A 19,636-nucleotide genomic window follows, 5' to 3' on the forward strand; every position below is an offset into this window, starting at 1 on the left:
TTTAGGGAGGAAATTCAAAAGCTTAGGCCCCCAGGTAGCTGAAAGCATGGTCACCAATGGTGGAGCAACGAAAGTTGGGGGTGCGCAAGAGGCCAGAATTGGAGGAGCGCAGATATCTCAGAGGGTTGCAGGGCTGGAGGAAGTTACAAAGATAGGAAGTACCAAGGATGAACACAAGGATGTGAATGTTAAAATTGAGACGTTGCTGGACTGTGAGTCAAAATAGGTCAGCAAGAGCAGAGGTGATGGGTGAACAGGACTTGATGCCATTTCAGGTACAGGCAGAAAAGTTTTGCATGAGCTCAAGTGTACACATGGTGCAAGGTGGGCGGCCAGCCAGGAGAGCATTGGAACAGTCCAGCCTAGAGGCAACAAAGACCTACTCCTGCTCCGAATTCATATGTTCGTAAGACATGGATGAGGTGTTCAGCAGCAGCCGAGTGCACAAGGTCTAGCCCAGTGATTTCCTTACTGTGTGTACCACAACCAGTGAGAAATACGGAGCAGGAATAGCCATTCAGCTCATCAAGCCTGCTCCATGTATAAATTTTCAAATGAACCGTCCTCCCACACCACTTTGTTGATCTCCTAGTTTAGGAAACATTAGGCTATGAACTAGCCCTAGCAATCAAGCAGTGCTTGAACTATTATTTTATTTCATTTCTGTACAGATATTGCTCCTTTTTAAAGATGCCAATTGAACCCAAAGTCAAATCTCTATACTTCTTACATTCAAAAGGCTTTCTGCTGTAACTTTCTGCAGTTATACGAGCTGCTATACAGTCTGCTTAACAGTATAGCCAGGTGCCAGCTGTAGCTCAGTGGTTAGCATTCTTACATATAAGTCCAGAAAATTGTGAGTTCAGGCCCCACTCTAAAGACATAAGTACAAAATCTGGGCTGACACTGCTCATGCAGTAACAAGAGGATGCTGTATGTTGGAGGTGCTGTCCTTAAGATAAGGTGTTAAGGCAAAGACCTGTCTTCGCTCTGAGCAGGATGTAAAAGATCCCATTCAAAGAGCAGGGGTGTTCTAACCAGTGTCCTGACCAATATTTATGCCTCAACCAGCATCACTGAAATAGGTTCTCTGCTCATGATCACATTGCTGTTTGTGGGAGCTTGCTGGGCAGGATTTTGTTCTCCCCCAGTCATCAATTTCCATGGTGGGGGTGGGCTGAAGATGGCTCTGGATGAGGCCCACCATGGACCTCGGCACCATGAGGTCCTGGCCCAATCCTCCCGGCAGCAGTGAGGCTCCGTGGCGGCAGCCCTGCCGCTGGGTGACGGGACCTCAATTAAAATATTCAAATCAATAAAATTAATACATTTAAATAGACTTACCTGCAATCTTGAGGGTCCGTCGCGATTTTCAGCGCGACGGCTGGGACTCCCATGCCTTCAAATCCCCGTCTGGGGAAACACGGCACCACACTGGTGGGGAGGAGGGAGGAGGTAAGATTTTCAATGCGGGGGAGTGATGGGGTCAAATAAACATAATGGGTGTAGGGGATGGTGGGAAGGGTTAACCTTTAAACTTTGTGTAGTTTGGGGAGGGAAAGGTCAGATGTAAAAGATAAGTGTTTTGGGGAGGGGACGGGCAAATAGTTACTGTAATTGTTATTGGGGGTGGGAAAGGGGCGTTATAAATATATTTATTTAATTTTTTTAGGGGGGGGGGTTACTTCTTTAAAAATTTAAATGTGCCAGCAGGGCTGAGTGCCCTTTAAAACTGGCGCCAGCACCTGCGCACAGGCAGCTGACGCCATTGCCAGCATTGGACAGCCCGCATAATCCAGGTGATTAGCGGGGGGTGGGGGGGAGCGGGCCACCCCACCATTTAAATGAGCCACCGCGTGGGAGATTGCGGTCGCTCTTTGGCGTGAGTGTCCAAATTGGCTGTCGGGTTTTCTACATTACAACAGTTGACTCCACTTCAAAAGTACTTCATTGGCTAGAAAGTGCTTTGAGACATCCTGAGGTTGGGAAAAGCACTATATAAATGCAAGTCTTTCTACTTTCTTTGACACACATTTCACAGAATCATAGGGTTGACTGTTACCAGCCCCCTGACCCCGAGGGTCACGGCCGGAAAATACTTGTGGGAGAGGCCCGCCACGGGTCTCGACGCCGAGAAAGCCCTGCCCCATTTTACCGGTGGCAGCGAGGCCTAAGGGTGGCCACCCCGCTGCTCGGCGAACAAAACTTAATTAATGTATTTAAATAAATGATAATTACAGAATAATTACTTACCTCATCGCAACGGCCGTCCCATGCCGTATATTCCGTCCGGTTGCCGGAAGTCCCGCGCCTTTGGATCTCCATTGGTGGGGGGAGTGGAATTTTCAGGGCTGGGGGACAGCGGGGAAAACTCCTGCTATTGGCTGAGGGGATGGTGGGATGGGGTTGAAGGGCAAAGGTATTGAAGTTCGGGAGGGAAAATTCGGGATGGGTAGAAAATTTTTTATTGTGTGGAAAAGGCAATAAGTGAAGTGTTTGGTCATTGGGGCGGAGGGGGAGGGGCTTCAATCTTTTAATAAATTTATAAATGTAAATGTTATCTCCATTTCTCTTTAAAAATTTAAATTACCTGTAAGGACTTGAAGCCCTTTAAAAATGGCTCCGGCATTGGGGGCAGATGTTCCGCCCCTTCCAAGTAAATGAGCTGCTGCGCTAAATATCGCGGTGGCCCTGCAGCGCACACCTCGTGCGTGCGCCGCTCCTCTTTGGAAGCTTGCCACCCATATAGTTCAGCCCATAGAATGGTTATAGCACAGAAGGAGGCCATTCGGACTGTCGCGTCCATGCTGCCTCTCTGCAAGGGCAACAGACCTAGTCCCACTCTCCTGCCTTTTCTCCGTAGCCCTGCATTTTTTTTCCTTTCAGATAATTATCCAATTCTCTTTTGAAGGCCTCAATTGAGTCTGCCTCCACCACACTTTCAGGCAGAGCATTCCAGATCCTAACCACTCACTGCATAATTTTGCCAATCAGCTTAAATTGGTGTCCTCTGGTTCTGGATCCTTCGGCCAATGGGAACAGTTTCTCCCGATCTGCTCTGTCCGGACCTCTCATAATTTTGAACACTAACAGAATGTGCATTAATTATTCATTCACAATTATCCTATAAATTATATTTTTCTATCATGTTTCCTCACTGTGTTTTCAGTTGTATGTGTCTGCATAAAAAAACACAGGGAAACACTGGAAAAATAGGAAGACAAAGTGTGTGACATACCAGAACAACTGAATGACAATAGGGGGGCATTGCAATGATCTTGCAACTATATACAAATAAATTACCTACTGCTTAGTTTTGCCAACCAGTGGGCAAAAACCCACAAGCATTTGATCCTGGCAAAAATGCCAGGATAAGCTCACCAGTGACCTCCAGTGCTGATTCTTCCTGGGGACCAAGGAGATCACTTAACATAAGTAATCTTATGTTAATCTCATAGGGACACTTTATGAGCACCCTACTTGAAAAGGCTGTAAAATGCAGTGGAGGGTGCCAGTTCCTGGGGAACAGGGGCAGTGCCAGACCTAGCCCTGAAAGATAAATAACCTGTATCCTTTATAAAGGGAGTTGGCAAATCATTTACAAAACAATTCTGATCTTTAGGCCACAACTCAGGCTTGGATCTTAAATTGAGCCTCATGTCCATCAGTATACCACTATCACCCGATATGCCAACTCACTGATGTGCCACCAGCCTGGGAGTCCTTGCCCCAGTCATGGCCCTCTTCTGCCAGTGTCCTTGTCTGAGCTGGGCAGAGGCTCTGCCTCCAACATGATATACTGCAAACTGCCAAGAAAGGCTGGGATTCAGGACGAACCAAAACAAGAAATGCTGGATTCACTCAGCAGGTCTGGCAGCATCTGTGGAAAGAGAAGCAGAGTTAACGTTTTGGGTCAGTGACCCTTCTTCGGAACTCGGGATTCAGGACGTCCAGGTCTCAGCCTAATTTTTGACTTTTCATCCAGACTTCTGCTGGAGTTACAACAGGATTGCATTGCGAGGGCCATTGATTTAAGGCCTCAGGGACATTACCATTAATGATTCTGTGTAAAATCAGGTACTTTACAATTGGGTCTTCACTGAGTAATTTCCAGTGATGCAGATAAATGCTATATAATAGGTCAGTTTGGGAACTGGAGAGAGAGATGGCCTTTTCACATTTTTGACTTTTCTTATATTTTTACGTAGCACAGGGTAAAATGATAGTCACATAACAATATTTTAAAAATTCAATTTCTCCAAAAATAAATGACTCCATGGGATTGAAACTCCAAACTGCCAATGATTTTTGTGAAAATAGTTGCTCTGCAACCAGCCTTACTTTTTCTCTAAATTCACGAATGGGAGGAGTTTCAACCTGTCTTTTTATCATAGTAAGTGAACCAGCAGACTCTGAGATATTCAGAATGGCCACCAGCACCAGTTCAACTGGCTTTCTGAGATTCCTAAAGAAAATAATTGTTCCTTCAGGTAATGTGAAAAAGTGTCCTGGTCTATCAAGGCACACAGTACAATCTCCAGAAACAAAAAAATAATTGAGTTACATCCTCAATGTTCTACTCGTGTACACCACAAAAGGTAGCATCCATAAGTAGACTCTAATGAACTGAAACTTAACCATATGCATGTCGCAAATTGGATGTGGCATTCTTTAAAGCTAACCATCCACCCTTTATCATTGGGTTATGCCAGAAATCATACAGACTACCCACTGAATCCACTTGGGGAAAGATTTTCTAAGGAGGCCTTTAGGTCAAAAGAAGCTTCATATCATAAGTGAAAAATGTGGTACAGTTCCAGCAGGATAATGTTGGTAGGACAATCTTGTCTGATAATGGTTCTGTCTATACTTACAATGTCAAACATCAAAACCATTTTTGAGAAATTAACGAAGCCATTTGCTGTCTGTCTTCCAATAATGAATCTAAATAGAAACTGTCTGTCCTCTGAAGTGAGCATAGGCAGAATAAACCCCTTCCAGAAAGCAATTAACAGAAACTAGTTTAATTTTGCCAACTTTAGCCTAGATAATGAATTAAAAGATGTAACACAAAACAAACAGAATTTGAAAAACAGGCAGATTTGTTTTTGTTACAGGGCCTTCGCTGAGATGAATAAGGAGCATGCAACCGCAAACTGAAATATGGCCCAATAAATGTCCAGCTGTCCTAAGGAGGAAAAATGCAGACATTAGTTCTTCCTTTTCACGGCCAATCCATCAATAAATGTACTATAGGCAGTAAAGAGACACTTGTGTTAAATAAACGAGGATGCAGAGATTAATAAAATTTTAGGGTCTTATGGAACTGTTTTCTTTGTCAGTGGTTCCACAACTGTTCTTGTACATCGATTTTAAACACTATAATCCAAAATCTGCACTCTTCATAGAATTTGCCTTTGCAGTGTAGCCTGATCCAAGGGGTTAATAAATACCCTTACTGCAGTAATTGTTAATTGGATTAAATGTAGTCTTGTGCTACTTTATGACACTCAGTTTTGAAGCATAAATTTTAAAATCAGATAGACTGTAATCACAAATGTAGTTATTTACAATTAAAAGCACAAAATATTCTGCAAACTATTATACACAAAGCATTCAGCAAAATGACAACAGCATAATATAAGATGGGGAAAAGTCTGCCATGACTTAATTACTCTTCATAAATAGGAAATCAATTATGGGTAGAAATCCTTCTAGAGTTTTAAAGACAAAGTCCCAGAAATTGGCAAAAGGGACTTAAGTTGGTTCTGGTTTCTCTCCCCATTCTTTGGTGACAGTGTTCCTTAATGTACCATATCCACCAAGTAAGGAATCTGATGTGAGTTTCCCACCTGAATTAGTCACCATAATTACAAAAAATCTGTCAATCTTTTTCATTGTGCTGTCTTTAAGCACTCCTTTCTTCTGAACTCAAGCTCCAAAAAGTTATAATAAATCTAAAGTGGTGTAAATTTCTTTGGGACTACTCCTGCTGCGCCTCCAAAACCTCAGCGGAAACCCAGTTTACACATCACTTAATCTACAGCTTTCCAGATGTTCACAGTGGAGTTTTGCACTTTTACTATAAATACATTTTTCCAAGGAGTGGAGTCAGTGTCAGCAATTCATGCCAGCACAAAACTCTGCTTTCCATATTGATTTTACATACACAATGTAATACTTTAAGAGGCAGCTTCTCGAACTACTGTTTCTGTTAACCTACTGGTGTCTTCTAGTAAAGTTACTTTAAGGTTAAGCTGTTGGGTAGAATGGAAATGTGTTATCACAAATCCAAACAAGATGCCTAAAAATGCAGTAAAGTTAGGAATTGTGTTAGGTTCATCAACACTGTCAAAAAAAAGGTCATGAATTCAAATCCCAGCTTTAATTGTCATTCAGCCTTGTTCGCTTTCAATGCATTTGTTGGCCTGGTCTCAGCTGAGGTGACAGATGAAGCACTGCATTGCAGCAAAACATTCTATCTTGGGAAGGTCAGAAGGAAAAAGGGAGAGTAGAAAACAGTGCCACCCTGCATGAAAACCCCTGCTGTTGCTTCCAACAGAAACTCTAGCGGTAAGAAATTTAAAAGCACATGAGGCATAGAAACAATACACATCTATGACTGATCTTTCTTCATTTCAAAAGCATTTACAGGAAATGGAAAATATTTTCAATTTTTGATACCCTGCGGGAAATGTTAACCTCCTGATTTGCTGGGAGCAGGATGGAGGTGAGGGTGTGGTTGGGGGATCCGGAGGTCCGGAGGTCCGCTAGCACATGGAAAACCTGGAACACTGGGTTTCTCCACAGGATGCGTCTTCTGTCATTCACATGCTCCCTGCCTGGAGGTCAGTCTAATCGAGAGGCTTGGTTTCCAGTTGGATGGGGAGCACTCCAGAGGAGGCTGCAGGACCAGCTACGTCTGTTCCCTAATCCTGGTGAGGTGTGGGGGTTCCAATCCTAAGGGAAGTCTGAACTCAACTCTGGGGAAGGGGCTGGAATCCGATCCCAGGGTTGGGGAGCTGTGATGGTGAGAGAGCTTGTGAGGACAAGAGGAAATACTCCTGCTTCTCCTGGCCCAAAATGCTTGCTGAGAAGGCACTTACCTTCTCCCTGAGGCTGTCCTTGCCTCCTTTCAGGTGCTGGACTTCCCAAGGTCCAGGAAACCTGGCCAGCCACAGTTAACATTGCAATGCAGCTTCAATCCAAGGCTTCCACCTCATTAATGTGTTCTAAATGCCAACTCATCTCCTGGAAGCCGGCTGGCTGCCCATCCCTTCACCGCCTGAGTAAAACCTGGAAATCGGTGGGTTGGAGCTGGTTTCCTGACACACTTCCATTTTTTGCCCATTGAATTCCCAACAGCATCCAATCACACCCACTCACCCATGTTAAAACTACCCCCTTCAGTGTGAATATCACGCCTTCCCAAAGAATACAATGCAAGTCAGGTGAGGTGTATCACTACTCCAGTGCCCCACTATGTGCCTCAAGCCCTCAAATTAATGTCCGATTGCGTATTGTGACACCAAACATCTGCAACTAAAGCTGTTGGTTTAGTGCCAACTCATGGCAATTAATATGAACCTCTGTACTATTGACTTGTATCCCCAAGGATCTGGAGTGAGCTTACCAGACTTATTTTACTTGGCAACCTTAAATCCAGTGAGAAAACCTCTGTCCCATTGGTCTAGACCCTAGTTGGTTGCATTGCATTTGAATCCATAAGAGTTGCCAATCACCAGACTGTAAATTTTAAAAATGTATGTATTTGTCCTGCTTACACTTTCATGCCAAGATCAAGAGCAGCTTTGAGTATGTAATTCTTTTCCACCTTGGATTCAGTGACACTTGGAGCATTGAATGTTTCTAAATCAATAGGGTATTTGGATATATACCTGAAAAAGAAACATTTGAATGGCTATAGAAAAAGAACAGGGAAGTGCTCTTATTGGATTACTTTTTCAAAGAGCCAGCACAGGCACAATGGGCTGAATGGCCTCATTCTTTGAACATAAAAACAAAAGCACATAAGAACTAGGAGCAGGAGTGTGGCAAGGTCAGGTTTCATCCTCCATTATTGCTCCAACAACAATTTCAATTGCACAACTAATCTCAGAAATGCACTTAGCCCAGCTACTATCATCACACCAGTGCAGCATTTCACAGAGAATCCTTGAACAGATGTTAATACTTTGATTAAATGTGACTGTCCTAGGCTGGTGATTATATAAACAGACTATCAAGGGTATCAACACACTTTGACACTGCATCGTTCTGGCAACATATTTTGTCTGAATGAAAACAATCAGCAGAAAATACTGTTGAGCTGAGGTATTTGCAGTTGTCAACTGTTAAAAATTTTAAGCTTCAATAAGAATTTGACATTCAAGCAATGGCATTATAGCGACCCACTCGTGTGTAGTGTTCAGAAAAGCCAAACTTACAGAGTGGAAAATGTGAACAGACATTAGGACAATAAAATATCTCTGAGGGGCGAAGTCAACAACAATGTGTCAGGCAAAAAGCTCACACAGCATGATTGCAGCTTTGATTAAATTCAGACAGTGTCATTATAGGACGCACACCTATACTGTGCTCTATCAAAGAAATTATAGCCAACACTGCCCTCTTGAGCTAAGAATCACAGAACAATCAATCATGGTTAATGCATACAGGAAGACATTGGTTTAAAAAGATAACAAACTTTTTTTGCGTGGCTCAGTTAGTAATATACTATCCAATGCCAAATTGAGCTGTGCAAACCACAGAGGGTTTAATTCCCTTATCCATGCTGAGTTAGCTGATCTCATCTGGGATGACAGTGGTATGTACCACAATTGACCTCTGTGATGCCATGGCTAGTGTTCCTGATCACTATCTAGTGAATGCTGCAAGTACATGTTCATGTGTGAATGCAGGTCAGGAACGTATCAGGCTTGACTCTTCTGCCCTCACTCACTGGTCGTATTCACTTGTTGAAAGAATGACTTGCATTTATAGAGAGTCTTTCACAACCTCAGGATATTCCAAAGTGCTTTGCAGCCAATGAAGTGTTGTCACTGTTGTAGCACAGCAAGCTCCCACAAACAGCAATGTGATAATGTCCAGGTAATCTGTTTCTTGTAATATTGATTGAAGCATAAACATTAGCCAGGACACTAGGGATAACTCCCCTACTCTTCTTTGAAATAGCGCCATGGGATCTTTCTCATCCACCTAAGGGGACAGACAGGGCCTCGGTTTAACATCTCATCCAAAAGCCAGCACTTCCGACAGTGCATCACTCCCGCTATATTGCACTGAGTGTCAGTGTAGATTTTTGCACCCAAGTCTCTGAAGTGGGACTTGAACCCACAACCTCAGAGGTGACAGTGCTATCAACTGAGCCACCAGTCACTGTCTGGAGAGACATCAACACCAATTGTTTGGGTAGCCAGCTGACATAAACCAGAACAGGTTAGTGCCTGCAACAGTGGATGGAAGGTTATTGGAGGAATAATATAGGGAAAAAGTATTTTTTGACTATTGAAAGTATCAAAATGACAATACTGCCTTTATCAAGTAAAATAGCTTTGATAGATCCCAGTGGCTGAATGAAATGAGAGCATGGTGGTCCTAATGATAGGATATTTGAATCTGACAGAGTTCCAACAATGCTTGGTAACAAATCCTACTCCCATGCTCCCCCGATACCTTCTCAAATTCTCCGTCTGCCTTTAATTTCATGTGGAACATTTTGCATCACACCCTTCCTGGTAAGGCATAAGATCACGATGCCGACAGATTTAATTGAATTTGATAGTTTTCTTACCATCACAAATAACCAGATGTTATAACAGTGGAACTACCTCCTCCACAATCCTGGAGATGTTTTTGTAAAAGTCATTATGGAAGCAAAGGTCTAAATGTAGAGCAAAGGAGTTATGGAACGTGACCTGGGAGATGGCGGGATGAAAGGGGCAATGAACAGGTGAGCAAAGATCGAGTCATGTAATCAAAGGACATCAGCTTGTGTAAGTATTCACATCGTATTCATTCTGCAAATGAGAAATTTCTGCCTAATTTGGTGCATCGTTTACTCAACACTAGAGTCTGGAAAATCCAGATTGCTTGACATTCTGTTGCTAAATTACACAGGTGGCTTTGCATAATTTTACAAGTCATGCTGCATATCATGGACAAACTAGTTTGCTTAAGCATTGAGAAATACAGTGTGCAATCAAGCAAATGAATGTCAAACACATGCCCTTTAGAAGGAAGTTAACTGTTCCACCAAGTCAGCTGCAAAGCTAGTTTTGAACAAAGTTATTCCTTTCACTTTTTGGGTGAGTAGACTTGGTGCCAAAATATCTACTCAGGCAGCAGAAAGTTCAGGCGTTTAATTTTTGTTTTTTGAAAACTTTTAGAAGACCCATGGACCACCTGTAAACCACTCAAGGGAAATGTGAGACCAGGGAGAAGGTGGGGTCGAAGAGTTGGGCTTCAGCACAGACATTTCTATCTCCTTTCATGAGAAGGTTGTTATGGCTGATTCACAGCCACAGGCTAAACAGGGCTTTCCTGTCTTTGGCACATATCCACCCATTTGCTTTGTCAGGCCGGTAATCCGGTCCCACGTGGTCCCAGTCCTTCTTTATATCTGCTTCCCAGCTGGAACTGATGTGAGCCCAGGGTCCTCAGTGCACAGCGAGATCATTGCAGACACGATGGCTTTAAGGGTGAGTATGAAGTTTCTAACATCTCCAGCTCCACAAGTGAACTATCGATTTAAAAGTGCATCTTGTCCCTCAGCTATTTGTTTGTTTATGCATTGTTCGATGGGTAATCTAAATATATTCCACAATCAAAATCCTTCTCCCACACGTTGTGCCTTGTTTACGTCAAAATGACGTTTCATTATAGGCAAAATCGGAATGTAGAGCTGAGAAGTTATTGCTTCTATTTCAGAAATGTCTGAGAATAAATGGAAAACCAATAAACCAAAATGACACAAGAAAGGGGAATAAATACTTTTTGTAAAATAGGAATGATTCTGAGTTGAACAGGAACCTGAATAATTTAATTGTTGGTTTTTGTGGACAGTTTTCAACTTTAAAAGGCAATAGAAATTACAGTTGACTAATAAGGCTCGGGTTGTGGTAGTCTGTAATATTAACACGTAAATGACAGATTTAAGTTAGAATGTACAAGCGTGTCTGCAGTTCCAGGGTTTTAAGGAGAATTCTGCTGGATTTAAAGATGACACCAGGTCAGTACTTTCTATCCAGAGGCCTATCCTGAGCTTCCTGGTGTAGTTTATAGGTTGTTATGCCACCATACTTCTTTGGATGTATGTTGTTGTTCCTATCTATTGAAGGAATGTTTCTTCTGAATGTAAGTAGTTTATGAATATGTATATAGCTATGTGTGAATCCCAGAGCAGATGACACAAATCTTGGAAATATTGTGAAGTGTAAGGAGGATAGTGATAGACTTCAAGAGGACATAGACAGGCTGGTGGAATGGGAGGACACGTGGCAGATGGAATTTAATGTAGAGAAGTGTGAAGTGATTCATGTTGGTAGGAAGAATGAGGAGAGGCAATAAATGATGTTATTCAAATGTAGTGCAGGAGCAGAGGGACCTGTGGGTATATGTGCACAAATCGTTGAATGTGGCAGAGCAGGTTGAGAAAGCAGTTAATAAGACAAATGGGATCCTGGCTTTATAAATAGAGGCATAGAGTACATGTACATAGAGTACAAGTAATGGTGAACCTTTATAAAACTCTAATTTGACCTCAAATGGAGTCTTGTGTCCAATTTGGGTACCACACATTAGGAAGGATGTGAAGGCATTGGAGAGGGTGTAAAAAAGATTTATGAGAATGGTTCCAGGGATAAGAGACTTCAATTATGTGGATAGGTTGGCAAAACTGGGATTCTTTTTCATAGAGAAGAGAAGGTTGAGAGGAGATTTGATAGAGGAATTCAAAATCATGAGGGATCTGGACAGAGTAGATAGAGAGAAACTATTCCCATTGGCAGAATGGTCAAGAATCAGAGGACACTGATTCAAAGTGATTGGCAAAAGAACGAACAACGACATGAGGAAAAGCTTTTTTATGCAGCGAGTGGTTAGGATATGGAATGCACTGCACGAGGGTGTGGTGGAGGCAGATACAATTGTGGCTTTCAAACGGGAATTGAATAATTATCAGAGGAGAAAAAATTTGCAAGGCTACAGAGAAAAGGCTGGCAAGTGGGATTAGCTGAGATGCTCTTGCAGAGAACTGGCATGGACACGGCAGGCTGAATGGCCTCCTCCTGTGCTGTAATCATTCTATGATTTTATGAGTGGCAATGCCTGAAAATTTCCAAAATGGGTATGGGTGTGGTTTTTAAAATGGATGTGTGAGTCTGTGATATAAAAAAAACTGGCATTCATATCGGACTTTTGATGACCTCAGGATGTCCCAAAATGCTTTGCAGCCAATGATGTACTTTTTTTGAAATGTAGTCACTTTTGTCGTGTAGGAAATAGGGCTGCCAATTTGTGCACAGCAAGCTCTCACAAATATCAATTTGATAATGGCCAGACAAGCTGCTTTTAGTAACATTGGTTGGGAGATAAATGTTGGCCAGGACACCAGGGAGATCTCCCCTGCTCTTCTTCATGGGATCTTTTACACCCACCTGAGAGAGAAGACAGGTCCTCGGTTTAATGCCTTATCTGAAAAACAGCACAACCAACAGTGTAGCATTCCCTCACTACTGCACCAGGAGTGCCAGCCTAGATTTTGTGCTCAAGTCTGTGGAGTGGGCCTAACTCACAACCTTCTGACTCAGAAGTGAGAGCACTGCTGACAATTATTTACAACAATTCAATGATTTCTTTTATCATGAACATACCTAATATCAGGGCTTAAGCTAACATAAAATCCTAATCTTGATCACATCTGATTTTGGATTTGGCAAAATCTGGTACCTCTACTGCACAATGAAGAAACTGTGACTGATCTTTCACCTCACCTATAATTCAAACTGAGGTTTACAATTAAAAATGATTCCTAAATTAGAGGCTAACAATAAGGCTGTGAGCGTCTTGTAGAGGGCATTTCAGTTTGAAGTTGAACACCAATTTGGTAATTCCAGGTTTGGATTTCTCAGAGAGAATATTATCATCATAATGTATCGACCTTTTCAGAGTGGAAAAGAAGTGTGGATGTGGGAGAGTGCGTGTGCGGGTCTGTTTATATTTCTTATATAAGGGCATCCTCAATCATCTTGAAGGTTTGGCAGGCATGTTTGAATTCTACATGTTTTGTGTTTAGGGAAAACAATATGTACCATTTTCTTTCACAAATGAGTTATTTTTGATGGAGTGCAGCCCATTCTGTTTATTAAGGAGTTCAAATTTCACTATATTGCAGCTGTCAAATCCACATCCAATTTTTCTGGGACGATTTAATTTAAATCTTGTTCTTTAATTAAAATTTTTGCTGTTTTTAGTTTGTTAAAATTAATGACAGCAATGCAAATTCATGTTTATTTATATAAATGAGTGAATAATGTCCACATCGCTGTCTGCTCAACTGAGAATGGAACCAAAGCTTCCCTCAGGCTTCCAAATAAGATTAGAGCCAGCGCCAATTGTTTCATATCAATGAAGCTGGAGCTTGCTCAGGATATGAAAATATTCAAATATTAGCTCAGCCCATTGATCTGTGTACTTCCAATTAGACTTCAAATCAATGCTTTTCAAGGTTTTCTTACACAAATCTCATTTGATACAGATTTTAAAATATTTAGCCTGTGGAATATTGGAACTTAATATATTCATTGCTATCAACATATTTTCACATACTAATGCATAGATTTAGAGAGCTAAACTGAATGGCTGCACATATTACAACTATTTTTAAGCTCTTGAACTGTCGAGGCGCTAGATTCTTCAATACTAATTTAATTGATTGTGTTTTTATTATTCACATTTGCTGAAAAGCAATCATGTAATTATTCATTTATAATCTCTTACGACATGGACCATTTGCAAACTTGGTGTTGTATTTAACCCCAAGATGAGTTTCCAACCACGTATCCACGCTATCATTACGACTGCTTACTTCCACCTCCGCAACATTGCCCGACTCCACCCCTACTTCAGCTCACCTGCTCCTGAAATCCCAATCCATGGCTTTGTTACCTCTAGACTTGACTATTCCAATGCTCTCCTAGCTGGCCTCCCATCTTCCATCTTCTATAAACTTGTGCTCATCCAATACCCTGTTGCCTGCATCTTAACTCGCACCAAGTCCCGTTCACCCATCACTCTTGTGTTTGCTGACCTACACTTGATTTTAAAATTCTCATCCTTGTTTTCAAATCACTTCTTTATCTGTAACCTCCATCCCTACAACTCTTTGAGATTTCTGTGCTCCTCCAATTCTGGCATCTTAACACATCCCTGATTTTAATTGTTCCACCGTTGGCAAATGTGCCTTCAGCTTCCTGGGCCCTAAGGTCTGGAATTTTCTTCCTAAACCTCTCACCTTCTATACTCTCTTCTCATTTAAAACAATCATTAAAACCTACCACTTTGATCAAACATATGGCCACTTGTCCTGATACATCCTTCTGTAGCTTGGTGTCAAATTCTGATTGATAAGGCTCTCGTGAAATGGCTTGGAACATTTCACTATGCGACATGAATGCAAGTTGTTGTTGTGTTTATTTGTTTATTCTTCTTCACTGTTTCATTCTGTCCTGATGTAAAGCTTGTAAAAGACCAACGAAACATGGAACAAAACCCAGTATTTGCATCACTATGAACAGCCCCACATGACTAATCAAATCCAAACTTGTTACATAATTGAAAAGAATAAGTTCATTAGAGATAGTCAGCACGGTTTTGTGACGGGTAGGTCGTGCCTCACAAACCTTATTGAGTTTTTCGAGAAGGTGACCAAACAGGTGGATGAGGGTAAAGCAGTGGATGTGGTGTATATGGATTTCAGTAAGGCGTTTGATAAGGTTCCCCACGGTAGGCTATTGCAGAAAATACGGAAGTATGGGGTTGAAGGTGATTTAGAGCTTTGGATCAGAAATTGGCTAGCTGAAAGAAGACAGAGGGTGGTGGTTGATGGCAAATGTTCATCCTGGAGTTTAGTTACTAGTGGTGTACCGCAAGGATCTGTTTTGGGGCCACTGCTGTTTGTCATTTTTATAAATGACCTGGAAGAGGGTGTAGAAGGGTGGGTTAGTAAATTTGCAGATGACACTAAGGTCGGTGGAGTTGTGGATAGTGCCGAAGGATGTTGTAGGGTACAGAGGGACATAGATAGGCTGCAGAGCTGGGCTGAGAGATGGCAAATGGAGTTTAATGCGGAAAAGTGTGAGGTGATTCACTTTGGAAGGAGTAACAGGAATGCAGAGTACTGGGCTAATGGGAAGATTCTTGGTAGTGTAGATGAGCAGAGAGATCTTGGTATCCAGGTACATAAATCCCTGAAAGTTGCTAACCAGGTTAATAGGGCTGTTAAGAAGGCATATGGTGTGTTAGCTTTTATTAGTAGGGGGATCGAGTTTTGGAGCCACGAGATCATGCTGCAGCTGTACAAAACTCTGGTGAGACCGCACCTGGAGTATTGCGTGCAGTTCTGGTCACCGCATTATAGGAAGGATGTGGAAGCTATGGAAAGGGTGCAGAGGAGATTTACTAGGATGTTGCCTGGTATGGAGGGAAGGTCTTACGAGGAAAGGCTGAGGGACTTGAGGTTGTTTTCGTTGGAGAGAAGGAGGAGGAGAGGTGACTTAATAGAGACATTTAAGATAATCAGAGGGTTAGATAGGGTGGATAGTGAGAGTCTTTTTCCCCGGATGGTGATGGCAAACACGAGGGGACATAGCTTCAAGTTGAGGGGTGATAGATATAGGACAGATGTGAGAGGTAGTTTCTTTACTCAGAGAGTAGTATGGGCGTGGAACGCCCTGCCTGCAGCAGTAGTAGATTCGCCAACTTTAAGGGCATTTAAGTGGTCATTGGATAGACATATGGATGAAAATGGAATAGTGTAGGTCAGATGGTTTCACAGGTCGGCGCAACATCGAGGGCCGAAGGGCCTGTACTGCGCTGTAATGTTCTAATTCTAATAATTGTCAAGCACTAAGAATACCTCCTCAACAATGATCACCGTGGTTTCTGTTACAAGATGGATATCCACTTTCCTTTTTACTGGGACAAAAACTGACTTGTTACTCAGAAAGCTCTATTTATACTCTTAGTTTTAAGCCTTGTGCAATGATTGTAGAAATAATATTGCTAGATTGACTGAGCTATCATTCATTATAACAATCATATATCAGACCATCACTGGCCTTCTACATTGGCACAAGTTATTTCTTAATTGACGTATCTGTAAGCAATTTTTACCATAAAGGGGTTGGTTACAGAGATGATGCAAATGAACATGAGAGCAGCTAAGTAGTTCATGCAATTAAACCATTAATTCTGACAATAAGTCAAGTTCAAACTAATTTGCTCAAACCCTTCTCTGTTCTCAACCACATAGAGAACTATGTGAAAGTAAGGTGGAAGTGAAGGGCTAAAAGAGGTGCTTGTTTCAGGAAGTCTAATTTTCTTCAAGCCCATCATACAGCCCTATTTTAAATAGTCACAGAGATGTCTATGCTTCAACTACTCATTCGAACTGCAGGAAAATGAAGTTTGGCAATCAGCCAGGAAAAAATTATGTGTATATTTATTTACTTATTTAAAGAGAAATTGATTGCTATAACAAAATGCTATTAATCTTTCTGTTTGTGGGCAGTTTGAAGCTATGTGTCCCGAGGGCCTGTGTCCTGGTTGGAATGTGACACTGAAGGGTGAACCAACCTCGGAAGCCAAAAGGTAATTGAAGAGTGTGCTGTCTGCAACAATCATTATATATTGTGATAGCTGGCTTGGTCCCACATTCCCGTGAAGTGAATCCAATCCATATCATTACAGAGCAGATCCCTTCTGTTCAAACATCAGCAGAAATTAGAAATACTTCTGCAATTCAGCTGGGGTTCCCACTCCTGACGTCAATTCAGCAGTCAATCCAGGGAGTGTGCATGAGTGTGGATATCAGGTGAGACAGAACTGGACCAGACTCTGATACTCCTCTGCCCAGCTCAAATTGCTTACTGAAACCCACTGTCGAGGTACACACATTTCATCCTTCTTTTTATCTCTTCGTCTCCCTCTGCCTTTTTATCTCTGTACTTTCTCATTCTCTTCTTTACCCTTTGACACAAGGGAGAACCAGAGAACCAGAGGGAGCCCTGCAGCCATCACCCAACTAACAGCTGCAGAGGAGGTGGTGCTGGCAGTCACTGGAGTCTTGCCATGCTCGGTGGTCAGAGATGGAGAAATGGGGGTCTCTTGGTGACAGAATTAAATATCACACAGCCGTATGGCATACAACACTCACTCATGTTGCCTTAATGCCAGCAGTGAGTTTTTTATGACATGTGCATAATGATCACTTAAAACATTCTTACCTTAACAATTCTAATTCATGTCTTTAAACTCCCACACAGCCTTCAAGCACCATTCAGGAGGTGGTCCAAGAGGCCGAGGACAATTCCTCAGAGGAACTGAGTCCTTCTGAGGGTATACCATCACAGACCTCGTGCAGACCAAGTTCCAACTCAGATACTCACACTTGAGTGGGGCCAGTAAGGCAGATAGTTGGATTTTCACTTGGTGACTCACACATCACAAGTGAGCAAGAGCAGATGGTGGACACAGGAACAGCAGTGGAGAGTCTGCATTGGATGCCATAGGATGTTCGAAGCTCTGTTTAGCAGGGTGCCGATGCTGTACCTTGGGGGTGTCATTGATAGACAGGTTGCTTCTGGAGTAGCAGCAAAGAATGTGCGATTTACTGGCAGGTGTTCCAGCCAAATTTTGCACACTTGCAGAGAGAATGGGGAAGTCCATCTCAAGCATAAGTGGCATGATGTCACAGGCCTTTGCGATCATGTACTCATCCATGGAAAGAGTGGCCGTCTGCAGGGAGCATCAAACATGGCAATCAAAAGAGTGCAGGCAAGCCCTCACCAAAGGCTTGCACACCATGGGCAGAATCTTGTGGTGATTGTTTATTTTCAGGAGTCCGGACTATCTCCAGGTCCCGACCCTGCATGGGTCTGCAGTGTGCACATTGGAGTGATCTTCCAGGAGGTAGCCTCCTAATTGGCTGCCTCTGCCTCTTAAGTACGGCGGGCAGATTCCTGAGGATGCAGGCCCAACCAGAGGACCCACCGCTGTGGACAGCCAGCAGCCCTACCGGGAGAGGTGGACACTGCTCAGGTAGACGGGAGGGCGCGAAGGTGCCACAAAATGGAGGCACGGCCCTCAGAAACGTGCATAAAATTTCAAAAATGAATAGGGACGAGGCTGGTAGGAATCCTTTGGGCCATGGGTGTGGCTTTTCCTACCCACGACCCCATCACTGGAGCATGGAGCCTTTGGCTTCGATGGCCACCAGACTGCTGCCCATGGAGCTGCTGGGCTTGGCACGCAGTGGAAGACTGTTCCTCTGCCAGTAAGATGCCAGCAGAGTCCTCCCCATCCACCTCATTAAGACCTTAATTGATGATTATTGGTTACCCATTGCCACCATTCAGCCACCTCTGGTAAGATTGTTCGGAGGCAGGAACATGTCGGCCCACTGACCCATCACCCTAATCTCCAATTTTGGTCCCAGTCCTTCCTTCAAGCCCGCCTCCACCCTATAAGTGCCACCTTAAATAGGATTTATGATACCCTAACCGTGGCCACTCATCAAACCACTGATCTGCAGCAAAGTGATCGCCAGCTCATTGATAGCAGTGAATTGCGGCTGGGCCATGGGGTGAGATTGAAAGGAAACTTGGAAGTGAGGACTTGGTTTAAAGTGCTTCCCCTTCTCACCGGCTGCCCTTCACCTCAGTCAGTGCCCCACATGCTGCCTCCTGTCCCAAAGGCCAAGTCTGCCCCTGCACAGGTGCACGTGGAGCAGTCTTTGGTAGGGCCAGGGCCCTCACGGGCTCCAAACCCCAGAGGATGTCTGTCAAGAGCATCTCAGAAGTGAGAGCAGAGATCTAAGCAGCCTGTCTTTACCTCTGCTGAAGCCACAGGGGTTGCAGGATGTAGAAATGCTAGCATGAGGAAGAGTAATGATTTGTAGTTGGACATGAGTTTTATAGTTGTACATGGGTGTGTGACACAATGTCAGATTATTAAGTTTCTGTTTAATTTTTGGCCACACAAATATTATTTGTTTCCACCATTTTCCTGTGCTGCCCATTTTTGGTTGCTGGCTGGCAAGTGGATTTTTCACTTAGGATGAAGAGTAAGACATGAATTGATGGTGAGCAATGGGGAGCTATGAAAGGGATGCTTCTCATTGTTTGCATCATTGCTTTGACTTGGGGGAATGGGTAGAGAGAGGAATGTGGCTTTTGTAGGTGGTTGTCAGATGGGTGGACTGGTGGAACCTATGTGACCCTCACCATAATGAGGGGAACCTGGGCTGTAATGTGCACTGCTGCTGGTGCCTAGACCACATCAAGTTCCACCTCTTCCTCCCTCCTTCTTGTCCTCCTCTGCACTTTGTTCCTCCTGC

General features: G+C 43.0%; 1 protein-coding gene across 2 annotated transcripts in view; it reads left to right on the forward strand.

The window, feature by feature from the left end:
- Positions 1-19,636, forward strand: part of grifin (galectin-related inter-fiber protein) — a 150,039-nt gene that overhangs the window by 114,200 nt on the left and 16,203 nt on the right. The window contains exons 1-2 of one of the 2 annotated variants that reach the window (XM_068056802.1): positions 10,646-10,721; positions 16,811-16,890. In XM_068056802.1, coding sequence (XP_067912903.1) covers positions 10,710-10,721; positions 16,811-16,890 — 92 coding nt within the window. In that variant the 5' untranslated portion in view covers positions 10,646-10,709. Of the gene's footprint in view, positions 1-10,645; positions 10,722-16,810; positions 16,891-19,636 lie in introns of those variants that run through there. The other variant, XM_068056803.1, reaches the window with a different exon arrangement.

This window comes from Heterodontus francisci, chromosome 24 (assembly GCF_036365525.1).
Source record: "Heterodontus francisci isolate sHetFra1 chromosome 24, sHetFra1.hap1, whole genome shotgun sequence".
NCBI lineage: Eukaryota > Metazoa > Chordata > Chondrichthyes > Heterodontiformes > Heterodontidae > Heterodontus > Heterodontus francisci.